Source organism: Scyliorhinus torazame, unplaced genomic scaffold (genome assembly GCF_047496885.1).
Source record: "Scyliorhinus torazame isolate Kashiwa2021f unplaced genomic scaffold, sScyTor2.1 scaffold_988, whole genome shotgun sequence".
NCBI lineage: Eukaryota > Metazoa > Chordata > Chondrichthyes > Carcharhiniformes > Scyliorhinidae > Scyliorhinus > Scyliorhinus torazame.
In genome coordinates this window covers 61,521-75,268 of record NW_027308715.1, presented here as the reverse complement: position 1 = coordinate 75,268, position 13,748 = coordinate 61,521, and the positions used below count along the sequence as shown (strand labels likewise).

Genomic DNA, 13,748 nt, shown 5'->3' with positions numbered 1-13,748 from the left:
AGTTTTGAGTAAAAGATGCTCCAGACTTTGAAGCGAGTTCAATGTGTTTTATTGAACTATTAGCACAGTTCTCAATCAGTTCGACTCTCTGCTAATCTAAATGTAGTAACTCAGTCTGACTGACCCAGCCTTGCTCTGAGCCGCGTGCTGGGGTGTGATGCTGAGGACACACCCTGTCTCACTCTGTAGATGTTGGTCTGTGGAAAGTGGTGGGGTGTGGGTGCCTCATCCCTTTTATAGTCAGATACCACCCCTCAGTGTCCTGACTGCTCATTGGTCGTGTCCTATTCTATGTGTTCATTAGCTGCATGTTTGCATATCACGACAGCCGCTTCCCGGGTCTCACTCCTCCTGTCTTTCTCTCCCACCACAGGGATAGGCCCGTCGCCGGGGAAGGCCGGGGGGAGCAAGTGCGGGGCCCAGGCCTGTGCCAAGCCGTGGCCTACCCGCCCCACAAGCCCTCACAGCAGGTCCGAGGCCCTCCTGCCGACCAACCACTGGCCCTGATAAAGAAACGGCCGTGTTTGAGCAGAGCAAACCTCAACCCCGCGTGCGCACTGCCTCCCAGCATGCTCCAACAGGTAAGAGGCCAGGCGGATTTACCCCAGGGAGTGTCTCGGGGGTGGGGCGGGGGCGGTATTTTGGGAATATGTCTCTCTCTCTCTCGCTCTCTCGGTCTCTCTCTCTGTCGCTTTCTCTCTCTCTCTCTGATCCTCTCTCGCTCTGTCTGTCTCTCTAGAAGTCTCGTTCTGTCTCCCCCTCTCTTTCTCTCCCTCCCTCTCCCTCTCCGCCTCCGCCTCCGCCTCCCTCTCCCTCTGCCTCCCTCTCCCCCTCTCCCTCTCCCTCTCCCTCCCTCCGTCCGTCTCTCCCTCTCCCCCTCTCCGTCTCTCCCTCTCCGTCTCTCCCTCTCCGTCTCTCCCTCTCCGTCTCTCCCTCTCCGTCTCTCCCTCTCCGTCTCTCCCTCTCCGTCTCTCCCTCTCTGTCTCTCCCTCTCTGTGCCTCGCTCATTCTGTCTCTCTCTGTCTCTCTCTCTCTCTGTCTCTTTCTGTCTCTTTCTCTGTCTCTCTCTGCCTCTCTCGCTCTCTCTCTGTCTCTCCCTCTGTCTGTTTCTCTCTCTCTCTCAGTCTCTCTCTATGTCTGTTTCTCTGTCTCTTTCTCTGTCTCTCTCTGCCTCTCTCGCTCTGTCTCTCTCTCTCTCTGTTTCTCTGTCTCTCTGTCTGTGTTTCTCTCTCTCTCTCCCTGGCTCTCCCTCTCTCTCCCTGGCTCTCCCTGTCTCCCTCTCTGTCTGTCTCTCTCTGTCTCCCTCTGTCTCACTCCCTCTCTCTCTCGGTCTGTTTTTCTCTCTTCTCTGTCTGTGTCTCTCTGTCTGTGTCTGTGTGTGTGTGTCTCTCTGTCTGTGTCTCTCTCTCTCTGTCTCACTCTCTCTGTCTCACTCTCTCACTCTCACTCTCTCTCTCCTTTAGGTCACTCCTTATAATCCGACCTCTCTGATGAGCTTTTGATTGCCTCTGGCCCGTGGTCTAATTCTGTCCGATTTACGTTGCAGTGCAGTGCCTCGAGGACGTTGTCATTCCGTCCTGGCTGTCCTCGCCCTGGGGGCGCTGGCCCTTCCCACAATCCTGTTCTTGCTGTCATGTCCTCCCTGAGTCTGCTCATTCGGTACCTTCCTGCCTTCTGTACTCGACGCCTCGTTCAATGTGGGCAAGCATACAACGTGCATTTTCTTTAACAGTTTGAAACAGTTCTGAATGCTCACCCACACATTTCTCCGTTTCTGCGGCCCAGCCGTATAAATACTGTGGCTACCGGAGCAGGTCAGAGGCTGGGAATCCTGCGGGGAGTAACTCACCTCCTGACCCCCCCCAAAGCCTGTCCACCATCTACAAGGACACAAGTCAGGAGTGTGATGGACTCTCCCACTCGCCTGGATGAGCGCGGCTCCGACAACACTCGAGAAGCTCGACACCATCCAGGACAAAGCAGCCCCTCTCCCCCGCTCGATCGACACGCTAACCCCCACCTTCAACACCCACTCCCCCCACCCCCCGACGCACAGCGGCAGCCGTGTGCACCGTCGACAAGATGCACTGCAGCCACTCGCCAAGGCTCCTTCGACAAGCCCCGCCCAAACCCGCCACCTCTACCCCCGAGAAGGACGAGGGCAGCAGACGCCACGGGGAGCACCCACCGCCTGCACGTCCCCCCTCCGACCCCCCCCACCCCCCCCCCCCCCCCCCACCCCCACATCCCAACACACACGCACCATTCCGACTTGGAAATATATGGGCCGTTCCTTCACTGTCACCGGGTCAGAATCCTGGAACTCCCTCCCTAACAGCACTGTGGGTGTACCTACACCACACGGGGACTGCAGCGGGTTCAAGATGGCGGCTCACCCACCATCTTCGCAATTAGGGACGGGGAATAAATGCTAGGCTGATAGCTCACTGCGAGTGAATAAATAAAGACATCTTTTTTTTAAAAAAAGTACCCAAATCATTTTTTTTCCCGATTTAGGGGCAATTTAGCGTGGCCAATCCACCTCCCCTGCTTTTGGTTGTGGGGGGGGGTGAGACCCACGCAGACAGTGACCCGGGGCCGGGAGTGAACCCGGTCCTCAGTGCTAACCACTACGCCGCCCTGAATAAATAAAACATAAGTGAGATGCTGCCCGGGCCGTTGTGCCAATCAGAGTGTGACATCCGGCTCAATTATCTCAAAATCCTCCTCTCTCTCGAGCACTGGGGAAGAATTGCTTCTGCCTGTTGCCATGGCAACCCGTCACTGAAACTACAGCAGAGAGGAGGCCCTCGGCCCATCGGCATGAAAAACACCTGACCTGCCGACCTAATCCCATTGGCCAGCACTCGGCCCATGGCCTTGAATGTGGTGACGGCCACGTGCTCATCCAGGTCCTTTGTAAAGGATGTGAGGCAACCCGGCCCTCCCACCCTCCCAGGCCGTGCGTTCCAGACCCTCACCACCCTCTGGGTAAAGACGTTTTTCCTCAAATCCCCCCTGAACCTCCCGCCCCTCACCTTGAACTTGTGTCCCCCTCGCAACTGACCCTTCAACTAAGGGGAACAGCTGCTCCCTATCCACCCTGTCCATACCTCGTGATCTTGTTCCCCTCGATCAGGTCACCCCCTCAGTCGTCTCTGCTCCAGCGAAAACAACCCAAGCCTATCCAACCTCTCTTCATAAATGGAATGTTCCATCCCAGGCAACATCCTGGTGAATCTCCTCTGTACCCCCTCCAGCGCAATCACACCCTTCCTATAATGTGGCGACGAGAACTGCACACAGTGCTCCAGCTGTGGCCTCACAAAGTATACAACTCCAACATGGCCTCCCTGCTAATCTATGCCTCGATTGATAAAGACAAGTGTGCCAAATGCCACTTTCACCTCCCTATTAACCTGCCCTTCTGCCTTCAGAGATCTATGGACAACACACCACGGTCCCTCTGTTCCTCGGAACTTCCCAGTGTCAGGCCATTCATTGAATACTTCCTTGTCACATTACTCATTCCAGTGTATCACCTCACACTTTTCAGGGTTAAATTCCATCTGCCACTTTTCTGCTCATTTGACCATCCCGTCTATATCTTCCTGTAACCCAGGACACTCAACGTCACTGTTAACCACCCGGCTAATCTTTGTGTCATCCGCAAGCTTGCTGATCCTATCCCCCACATAGTCATCGATGTTGTTTATATAATTGACAAACGATAGGGGACCCACACAGATCCCTGTGGTACACCACTGGTCACTGACTTCCAGACACTAAAGCAGCCGTCTGTCATCCCCCTCTGCCTCCTACAGCTCAACCAATTTTGAATCCACCTCGTCAAGTTCCCCTGTATCCCATTTGCCTTCTTTATAAGTCTCCCATGTGGAACCTTGTCAAAGGCTTTGCTGGAGTCCACGTAAAGTACATCCACTGCACTACCCTCATCTACACACCTGGTCACATGCTCAAAATATTCCATCAAATTAGTTTGGCAAGACCTCCCTCTGACAAAGCCACGCTGACTTTCCCTGATCAAACCTTGCCTCTCCAAGTGGAGACTCTCTGTCAGGATTTTCTCCAGTAGTTTCCCTCCCATTGTCGTGAGACTGACTGGTCTGTAGTTCCCTGTCTTTCCTCTATAACCGTTGTAAAATAGTGGGACCATGTTAATAATAATAATCTTTATTAGTGTCACAAGTACGCTTATATTAACACTGCAATGATGCTCCTGTGAAAATCCCCTCGTCGCCACATTCCGGCGCCTGTTCGGGTACACTGAGGGAGAATTCAGAATGTCCAATTCACCTAACAGCACGTCTTTCGGGACTTGTGGGAGGAAACCGGAGGACCCGGAGGAAACCCACGCAGACACGGGGAGGCCGTGCAGACTCCGCACAGACAGTGACCCAAGCCGGAATCGAACCTGGGGCCATGGAGCTGTGAGGCAACAGTGCTAACCACTGTGCTACCGTGCAGCCTTAGAACATCAGCTGTTCCCCAGTCCTTTGGCACCTTCCCCATGGCCAAAGAGGAATTAAAAATTTGGGTCAGAGTTCCTGGAATCTCCTCCCTCGCCTCCAACAGCATCCTCGGACACAATTAATCTGGACCTGGATATTTGTCCACTTCTAAGCCAATCAACACCTCCAGTAGCTTGTCACTCCCTGTGACAATTTGCTCAGAAACCTCACAGTCTCTCTCCCCGAGATCCATACCTACCTCCTCGTTCTCTTGGGTGATGACAGATCTGAAGTATTCGTTCAGCAAACTCCGAAAACTCACCTTCTTCCCTTCCTCCAATCCCAAACAGAAGCTTTCAGCCAATGACAGTTCTTCCATGGGAATTCCCAGAGAGCCGGAACTCACTCCAGGTCGAGCCCAGCATTTTAGGCTGCCGCAAGTTCAGGAAGAGGGGCGGGAGCAGGCCATTCAGCCCCTCTAGCTTGTTCACCCATCATGGCTGATCTTCAACATTCAAGGCTAATGACCAAAGTTGCTGGGGTGAAGGAATTTCACCCCCCCCCCCAATCGCCCCCACCCCTCGCACCCCCCTACTCCTTCAACCACCCCACCCCCCTCCCAACCCACTCCCCCCCCACCCACACCTCCCCCACCCCCGGCCAAAGCTGGAGTAAGAATTGTTCATCTCTCCCCCACCAGCGGGACTGGCGCGCTGGGTCGAAACCGCGTCAGATACCATGGCATTTAGTTCAGGGGTCAAAGGGTAACCTAAGCAGGCCCAAGGCAGCCTGGGAATCCATGACACGTGCAGCTGAGCAGTGACATCACCTTGTCTCTCGCCCCTCCGCAGATGCGGCCCTCCGTCATTACCTGTGCTTCATCCAGTTACCGGGAGTGTGGGCACGAACGGGCGCTGGTACTGAACGGGCACAAGAGAGACGTATCGGTCAGTTACAGTGCGGAAACTGAGGGTAAGACCACAGTTTACGGTATATCAGAGTGTTACAGTGAGGGGTGTGGGATATATCAGTGTTACAGTGAGGGGTGTGGGATATATCAGTGTTACAGTGAGGGGTGTGGGGTATATCAGTGTTACAGTGAGGGGTGTGGGGTATATCAGAGTGTTACAGTGAGGGGTGTGGGGTATATCAGTGTTACAGTGAGGGGTGTGGGATATATCAGTGTTACAGTGAAGGGTGTGGAGTATATCAGTGTTACAGTGAGGGGTGTGGGATATATCAGTGTTACAGTGAGGGGTGTGGGGTATATCAGTGTTACAGTGAGGGGTGTGGTGTATATCAGAGCGTTACAGTGAGGGGTGTGGGGTATATCAGTGTTACAGTGAGGGGTGTGGTGTATATCAGAGTGTTACAGTGAGGGATGTGGGGTATATCAGTGTTACAGTGAGGGGTGTGGGGTATATCAGAGTGTTACAGTGAGGGATGTGGGGTATATCAGTGTTACAGTGAGGGGTGTGGGGTATATCAGTGTTACAGTGAGGGGTGTGGGGTATATCAGAGTGTTACAGTGAGGGGTGTGGGGTATATCAGTGTTACAGTGAGGGGTGTGGGGTATATCAGTGTTGCAGTGAGAGGTGTGGGGTATATCAGAGTGTTACAGTGAGGGGTGTGGGGTATATCAGTGTTACAGTGAGGGGTCTGGGGTATATCAGTGTTACAGTGAGGGGTGTGGCGTATATCAGTGTTACAGTGAGGGGTGTGGGGTATATCAGAGAGTTACAGTGAGGGGTGTGGGGTATATCAGTGTTACAGTGAGGGGTGTGGTGTATATCAGAGTGTTACAGTGAGGGATGTGGGGTATATCAGTGTTACAGTGAGGGGTGTGGGGTATATCAGTGTTACAGTGAGGGGTGTGGGGTATATCAGAGTGTTACAGTGAGGGGTCTGGGGTATATAAGTGTTACAGTGAGGGGTGTGGTGTATATCAGAGTGTTACAGTGAGGGGTGTGGGGTATATCAGAGTGTTACAGTGAGGGGTGTGGGTATATCAGTGTTACAGTGAGGGGTGTGGTGTATATCAGAGTGTTACAGTGAGAGGTGTGGGGTATATCAGTGTTACAGTGAGGGGTGTGGGATATATCAGTGTTACAGTGAGGAGTGTGGGGTATATCAGAGTGTTACAGTGAGGGGTGTGGGTATATCAGTGTTACAGTGAGGTGTGTGGTGTATATCAGAGTGTTACAGTGAGGGGTGTGGGGTATATCAGTGTTACAGTGAGGGGTGTGGGATATATCAGTGTTACAGTGAGGAGTGTGGGGTATATCAGAGTGTTACAGTGAGGGGTGTGGGTATATCAGTGTTACAGTGAGGTGTGTGGTGTATATCAGAGTGTTACAGTGAGGGGTGTGGGGTATATCAGTGTTACAGTGAGGGGTGTGGGGTATATCAGAGTGTTACAGTGAGGGGTGTGGGGTATATCAGAGTGTTACAGTGAGGGGTGTGGGATATATCAGAGTGTTACAGTGAGGGGTGTGGGGTATATCAGAGTGTTACAGTGAGGGGTGTGGGGTGTATCAGAGTGTTACAGTGAGGGGTGTGGGTATATCAGTGTTACAGTGTGGGGGTGTGGGGTATATCAGAGTGTTACAGTGAGGGGTGTGGGGTATATCAGAGTGTTACAGTGAGGGGTGTGGGGTGTATCAGAGTGTTACAGTGAGGGGTGTGGGTATATCAGTGTTACAGTGTGGGGGTGTGGGGTATATCAGAGTGTTACAGTGAGGGGTGTGGGGTATATCAGAGTGTTACAGTGAGGGGTGTGGGGTATATCAGAGTGTTACAGTGAGGGGTGTGGGATATATCAGAGTGTTACAGTGTGGGGGTGTGGGGTATATCAGTGTTACAGTGTGGGGGTGTGGGGTATATCAGTGTTACAGTGAGGGGTGTGGGATATATCAGTGTTACAGTGAGGGATGTGGGGAATATCAGAGTGTTACTGTGAGGGGTGTGGGATATATCAGAGTGTTACTGTGAGGGGTGTGGGGTATATCAGTGTTACAGTGAGGGGTGTGGGGTGTATCAGTGTTACAGTGAGGGGTGTGGGGTATATCAGTGTTACTGTGAGGGGTGTGTGGTATATCAGTGTTACAGTGAGGGGTGTGGGATATATCAGAGTGTTACTGTGAGGGGTGTGGGATATATCAGAGTGTTACTGTGAGGGGTGTGGGGTATATCAGTGTTACAGTGAGGGGTGTGGGATATATCAGAGTGTTACAGTGAGGGGTGTGGGGTATATCAATGTTACAGTGAGGGGTGTGGGGTATATCAGTGTTACAGTGAGGGGTGTGGGATATATCAGAGTGTTACTGTGAGGGGTGTGGGATATATCAGAGTGTTACTGTGAGGGGTGTGGGGTATATCAGTGTTACAGTGAGGGGTGTGGGGTATATCAGAGTGTTACAGTGAGGGGTGTGGGATATATCAGTGTTACAGTGAGGGGTGTGGGATATATCAGTGTTACAGTGAGGGGTGTGGGGTATATCAGTGTTACAGTGAGGGGTGTGGGGTATATCAGAGTGTTACAGTGAGGGGTGTGGGGTATATCAGTGTTACAGTGAGGGGTGTGGGATATATCAGTGTTACAGTGAAGGGTGTGGAGTATATCAGTGTTACAGTGAGGGGTGTGGGATATATCAGTGTTACAGTGAGGGGTGTGGGGTATATCAGTGTTACAGTGAGGGGTGTGGTGTATATCAGAGCGTTACAGTGAGGGGTGTGGGGTATATCAGTGTTACAGTGAGGGGTGTGGTGTATATCAGAGTGTTACAGTGAGGGATGTGGGGTATATCAGTGTTACAGTGAGGGGTGTGGGGTATATCAGAGTGTTACAGTGAGGGATGTGGGGTATATCAGTGTTACAGTGAGGGGTGTGGGGTATATCAGTGTTACAGTGAGGGGTGTGGGGTATATCAGAGTGTTACAGTGAGGGGTGTGGGGTATATCAGTGTTACAGTGAGGGGTGTGGGGTATATCAGTGTTGCAGTGAGGGGTGTGGGGTATATCAGAGTGTTACAGTGAGGGGTGTGGGGTATATCAGTGTTACAGTGAGGGGTCTGGGGTATATCAGTGTTACAGTGAGGGGTGTGGCGTATATCAGTGTTACAGTGAGGGGTGTGGGGTATATCAGAGAGTTACAGTGAGGGGTGTGGGGTATATCAGTGTTACAGTGAGGGGTGTGGTGTATATCAGAGTGTTACAGTGAGGGATGTGGGGTATATCAGTGTTACAGTGAGGGGTGTGGGGTACATCAGTGTTACAGTGAGGGGTGTGGGGTATATCAGAGTGTTACAGTGAGGGGTGTGGGGTATATCAGTGTTACAGTGAGGGGTGTGGGGTATATCAGTGTTGCAGTGAGGGGTGTGGGGTATATCAGAGTGTTACAGTGAGGGGTGTGGGGTATATCAGTGTTACAGTGAGGGGTCTGGGGTATATAAGTGTTACAGTGAGGGGTGTGGTGTATATCAGAGTGTTACAGTGAGGGGTGTGGGATATATCAGTGTTACAGTGAGGGGTGTGGGATATATCAGAGAGTTACAGTGAGGGGTGTGGGGTATATCAGAGTGTTACAGTGAGGGGTGTGGGGTATATCAGAGTGTTACAGTGAGGGGTCTGGGGTATATAAGTGTTACAGTGAGGGGTGTGGTGGATATCAGAGTGTTACAGTGAGGGGTGTGGGGTATATTAGAGTGTTACAGTGAGGGGTGTGGGTATATCAGTGTTACAGTGAGGGGTGTGGTGTATATCAGAGTGTTACAGTGAGAGGTGTGGGGTATATCAGTGTTACAGTGAGGGGTGTGGGATATATCAGTGTTACAGTGAGGAGTGTGGGGTATATCAGAGTGTTACAGTGAGGGGTGTGGGTATATCAGTGTTACAGTGAGGTGTGTGGTGTATATCAGAGTGTTACAGTGAGGGGTGTGGGGTATATCAGTGTTACAGTGAGGGGTGTGGGATATATCAGTGTTACAGTGAGGAGTGTGGGGTATATCAGAGTGTTACAGTGAGGGGTGTGGGTATATCAGTGTTACAGTGAGGTGTGTGGTGTATATCAGAGTGTTACAGTGAGGGGTGTGGGGTATATCAGTGTTACAGTGAGGGGTGTGGGGTATATCAGAGTGTTACAGTGAGGGGTGTGGGGTATATCAGAGTGTTACAGTGAGGGGTGTGGGATATATCAGAGTGTTACAGTGAGGGGTGTGGGGTATATCAGAGTGTTACAGTGAGGGGTGTGGGGTGTATCAGAGTGTTACAGTGAGGGGTGTGGGTATATCAGTGTTACAGTGTGGGGGTGTGGGGTATATCAGAGTGTTACAGTGAGGGGTGTGGGGTATATCAGAGTGTTACAGTGAGGGGTGTGGGGTGTATCAGAGTGTTACAGTGAGGGGTGTGGGTATATCAGTGTTACAGTGTGGGGGTGTGGGGTATATCAGAGTGTTACAGTGAGGGGTGTGGGGTATATCAGAGTGTTACAGTGAGGGGTGTGGGGTATATCAGAGTGTTACAGTGAGGGGTGTGGGATATATCAGAGTGTTACAGTGTGGGGGTGTGGGGTATATCAGTGTTACAGTGTGGGGGTGTGGGGTATATCAGTGTTACAGTGAGGGGTGTGGGATATATCAGTGTTACAGTGAGGGATGTGGGGAATATCAGAGTGTTACTGTGAGGGGTGTGGGATATATCAGAGTGTTACTGTGAGGGGTGTGGGGTATATCAGTGTTACAGTGAGGGGTGTGGGGTGTATCAGTGTTACAGTGAGGGGTGTGGGGTATATCAGTGTTACTGTGAGGGGTGTGTGGTATATCAGTGTTACAGTGAGGGGTGTGGGATATATCAGAGTGTTACTGTGAGGGGTGTGGGATATATCAGAGTGTTACTGTGAGGGGTGTGGGGTATATCAGTGTTACAGTGAGGGGTGTGGGATATATCAGAGTGTTACTGTGAGGGGTGTGGGATATATCAGAGTATTACTGTGAGGGGTGTGGGGTATATCAGTGTTACAGTGAGGGGTGTGGGGTATATCAATGTTACAGTGAGGGGTGTGGGGTATATCAGTGTTACAGTGAGGGGTGTGGGATATATCAGAGTGTTACTGTGAGGGGTGTGGGATATATCAGAGTGTTACTGTGAGGGGTGTGGGGTATATCAGTGTTACAGTGAGGGGTGTGGGGTATATCAGTGTTACAGTGAGGGGTGTGGGATATATCAGAGTGTTACTGTGAGGGGTGTGGGATATATCAGAGTGTTACTGTGAGGGGTGTGGGGTATATCAGTGTTACAGTGAGGGGTGTGGGGTATATCAGTGTTACAGTGAGGGGTGTGGGATATATCAGAGTGTTACTGTGAGGGGTGTGGGATATATCAGAGTGTTACTGTGAGGGGTGTGGGATATATCAGTGTTACAGTGAGGGGTGTGGGGTATATCAGTGTTACAGTGAGGGGTGTGGGGTATATCAGAGTGTTACAGTGAGGGGTGTGGGGTATATCAGAGTGTTACAGTGAGGGGTGTGGGGTATATCAGTGTTACAGTGAGGGTGTGGGGTATATCAGAGTGTTACAGTGAGGGGTGTGGGGTATATCAGAGTGTTATAGTGAGGGGTGTGGGGTATATCAGTGTTACAGTGAGGGGTGTGGGCTTTATCAGAGTGTTACAGAGAGGGGTTGTGGGGTATATCAGAGTGTTACAGTGAGGGGTGTGGGGTATATCAGTGTTACAGTAAGGGGTGTGGGGTATATCAGTGTTACAGTGAGTGGTGTGGGGTATATCAGTGTTACAGTGAGGGGTGTGGGATATATCAGTGTTACAGTGAGGGGTGTGGGGTATATCAGTGTTACAGTGAGGGGTGTGGGGTATATCAGTGTTACAGTGAGGGGTGTGGGGTATATCAGTGTTACAGTGAGGGGTGTGGGGTATATCAGTGTTACAGTGAGGGGTGTGGGGTATATCAAAGTGTTACAGTGAGGGGTTGTGGGGTATATCAGAATGTTACAGTGAGGGGTTGTGGGGTATATCAGAGTGTTACAGTGAGTGGTGTGGGGATATATCAGTGTTACAGTGAGGGGTGTGGGGTATATCAGTGTTACAGTGAGTGGTGTGGGGTATATCTGAGTGTTACAGTGAGGGGTGTGGGGATATATCAGTGTTACAGTGAGTGGTGTGGGGATATATCAGTGTTACAGTGAGTGGTGTGGGGTATATCAGAGTGTTACAGTGAGGGGTGTGGGGATATGTCAGTGTTACAGTGAGTGGTGTGGGGTATATCAGAGTGTTACAGTGAGTGGTGTGGGGTATATCAGTGTTACAGTGAGTGGTGTGGGATATATCAGCGTTACAGTGAGGGGTGTGGGGTATATCAGTGTTACAGTGAGGGGGGTGGAGTATATCAGTGTTACAGTGAGGGGTGTGGGATATATCAGTGTTACAGTGAGGGGTGTGGGGTATATCAGTGTTACAGTGAGCGGTGTGGGATATATCAGCGTTACAGTGAGGGGTGTGGGGATATATCAGTGTTACAGTGAGGAGTGTGGGGTATATAAGTGTTACAGTGAGGGGTGTGGGTATATCGGAGTGTTACAGTGAGGGGTGTGGGGTATATCAGAGTGTTACATTGAGGGGTGTGGGGTATATCAGTGTTACAGTGAGGGGTGTGGGATATATCAGTGTTACAGTGAGTGGTGTGGGGTATATCAGAGTGTTACAGTGAGGGGTGTGGGGTACATCAGTGTTACAGTGAGGGGTGTGGGGTATATCAGTCTGTTACAGTGAGGGGTGTGGGGTATATCAGTGTTACAGTGAGGGGTGTGGGGTATATCAGAGTGTTACAGTGAGGGGTGTGGGGTATATCAGAGTGTTACAGTGAGGAGTGTGGGGTATATCAGTGTTACAGTGAGGGGTGTGGGATATATCAGTGTTACAGTGAGGGGTGTGAGGTATATCAGTGTTACAGTGAGGGGTGTGGGGTATATCAGTGTTACAGTGAGGGGTGTGAGCTTTATCAGAGTGTTACAGAGAGGGGTTGTGTGGTATATCAGAGTGTTACAGTGAGGGGTGTGGGGTATATCAGTGTTACAGTGAGTGGTGTGGGGTATATCAGTGTTACAGTGAGGGGTGTGGGGTATATCAGTGTTACAGTGAGGGGTGTGGGGTATATCAGTGTTACAGTGAGGGGTGTGGGATATATCAGTGTTACAGTGAGGGGTGTGGGGTATATCAGTGTTACAGTGAGGGGTATGGGGTATATCAGTGTTACAGTGAGGGGTGTGGGGTATATCAGTGTTACAGTGAGGGGTGTGGGGTATATCAGTGTTACAGTGAGGGGTGTGGGGTATATCAAAGTGTTACAGTGAGGGGTTGTGGGGTATATCAGAATGTTACAGTGAGGGGTTGTGGGGTATATCAGAGTGTTACAGTGAGGGGTGTGGGGTATATCAGTATTACAGTGAGGGGTGTGGGGTATATCAGAGTGTTACACTGAGGGGTGTGGGGTATATCAGAGTGTGACAGTGAGGGGTGTGGGGTATATCAGAGTGTTACCGTGAAGGGTGTTGGGTATATCAGAGTGTTACAGTGAGGGGTGTGGGTATATCGGAGTGTTACAGTGAGGGGTGTGGGATATATCAGTGTTACAGTGAGGGGTGCGAGGTATATCAGAGTGTCACAGTGAGGGGTGTGGGGTATATCAGTGTTACAGTGAGGGTGTGGGGTATATCAGAGTGTTACAGTGAGGGATGTGGGTATATCGGAGTGTTACAGTGAGGGGTGTGGGGTATATCAGAGTGTTACATTGAGGGGTGTGGGGTATATCAGTGTTACAGTGAGGGGTGTGGGATATATCAGTGTTACAAAGAGGGGTGTGGGATATATCCGTGTTACAGTGAGGGGTGTGGGGTATATCAGTGTTACAGTGAGGGGTGCGGGGTATATCAGTGTTACAGTGAGGGGTGTGGGGTATATCAAAGTGTTACAGTGAGAGGTTGTGGGGTATATCAGAGTGTTACAGTGAGGGGTTGTGGGGTATATCAGAGTGTTACAGTGAGGGGTGTGGGGTATATCAGTGTTACAGTGAGGGGTGTGGGGTATATCAGAGTGTGACAGTGAGGGGTGTGGGGTATATCAGAGTGTTACCGTGAAGGGTGTGGGGTATATCAGAGTGTTACAGTGAGGGGTGTGGGTATATCGGAGTGTTACAGTGAGGGGTGTGGGATATATCAGTGTTACAGTGAGGGGTGTGGGGTATATCAGTGTTACTGTGAGGGGTGTGT

The 13,748-nt window shown here is 51.0% G+C and overlaps 1 protein-coding gene across 1 annotated transcript in view; it reads left to right on the top strand.

The window, feature by feature from the left end:
• Window positions 1-418: 418 nt before the first annotated feature.
• LOC140406895 (transcription cofactor vestigial-like protein 4) overlaps window positions 419-13,748 on the top strand; it is a 52,333-nt gene continuing 39,003 nt past the window's right edge. Inside the window, exons 1-2 of the mRNA XM_072494763.1 lie at window positions 419-581; window positions 5,324-5,444. Of these exons, the coding sequence (XP_072350864.1) occupies window positions 570-581; window positions 5,324-5,444 (133 nt within the window). The 5' untranslated portion in view covers window positions 419-569. The remainder of the gene's footprint in view (window positions 582-5,323; window positions 5,445-13,748) is intronic.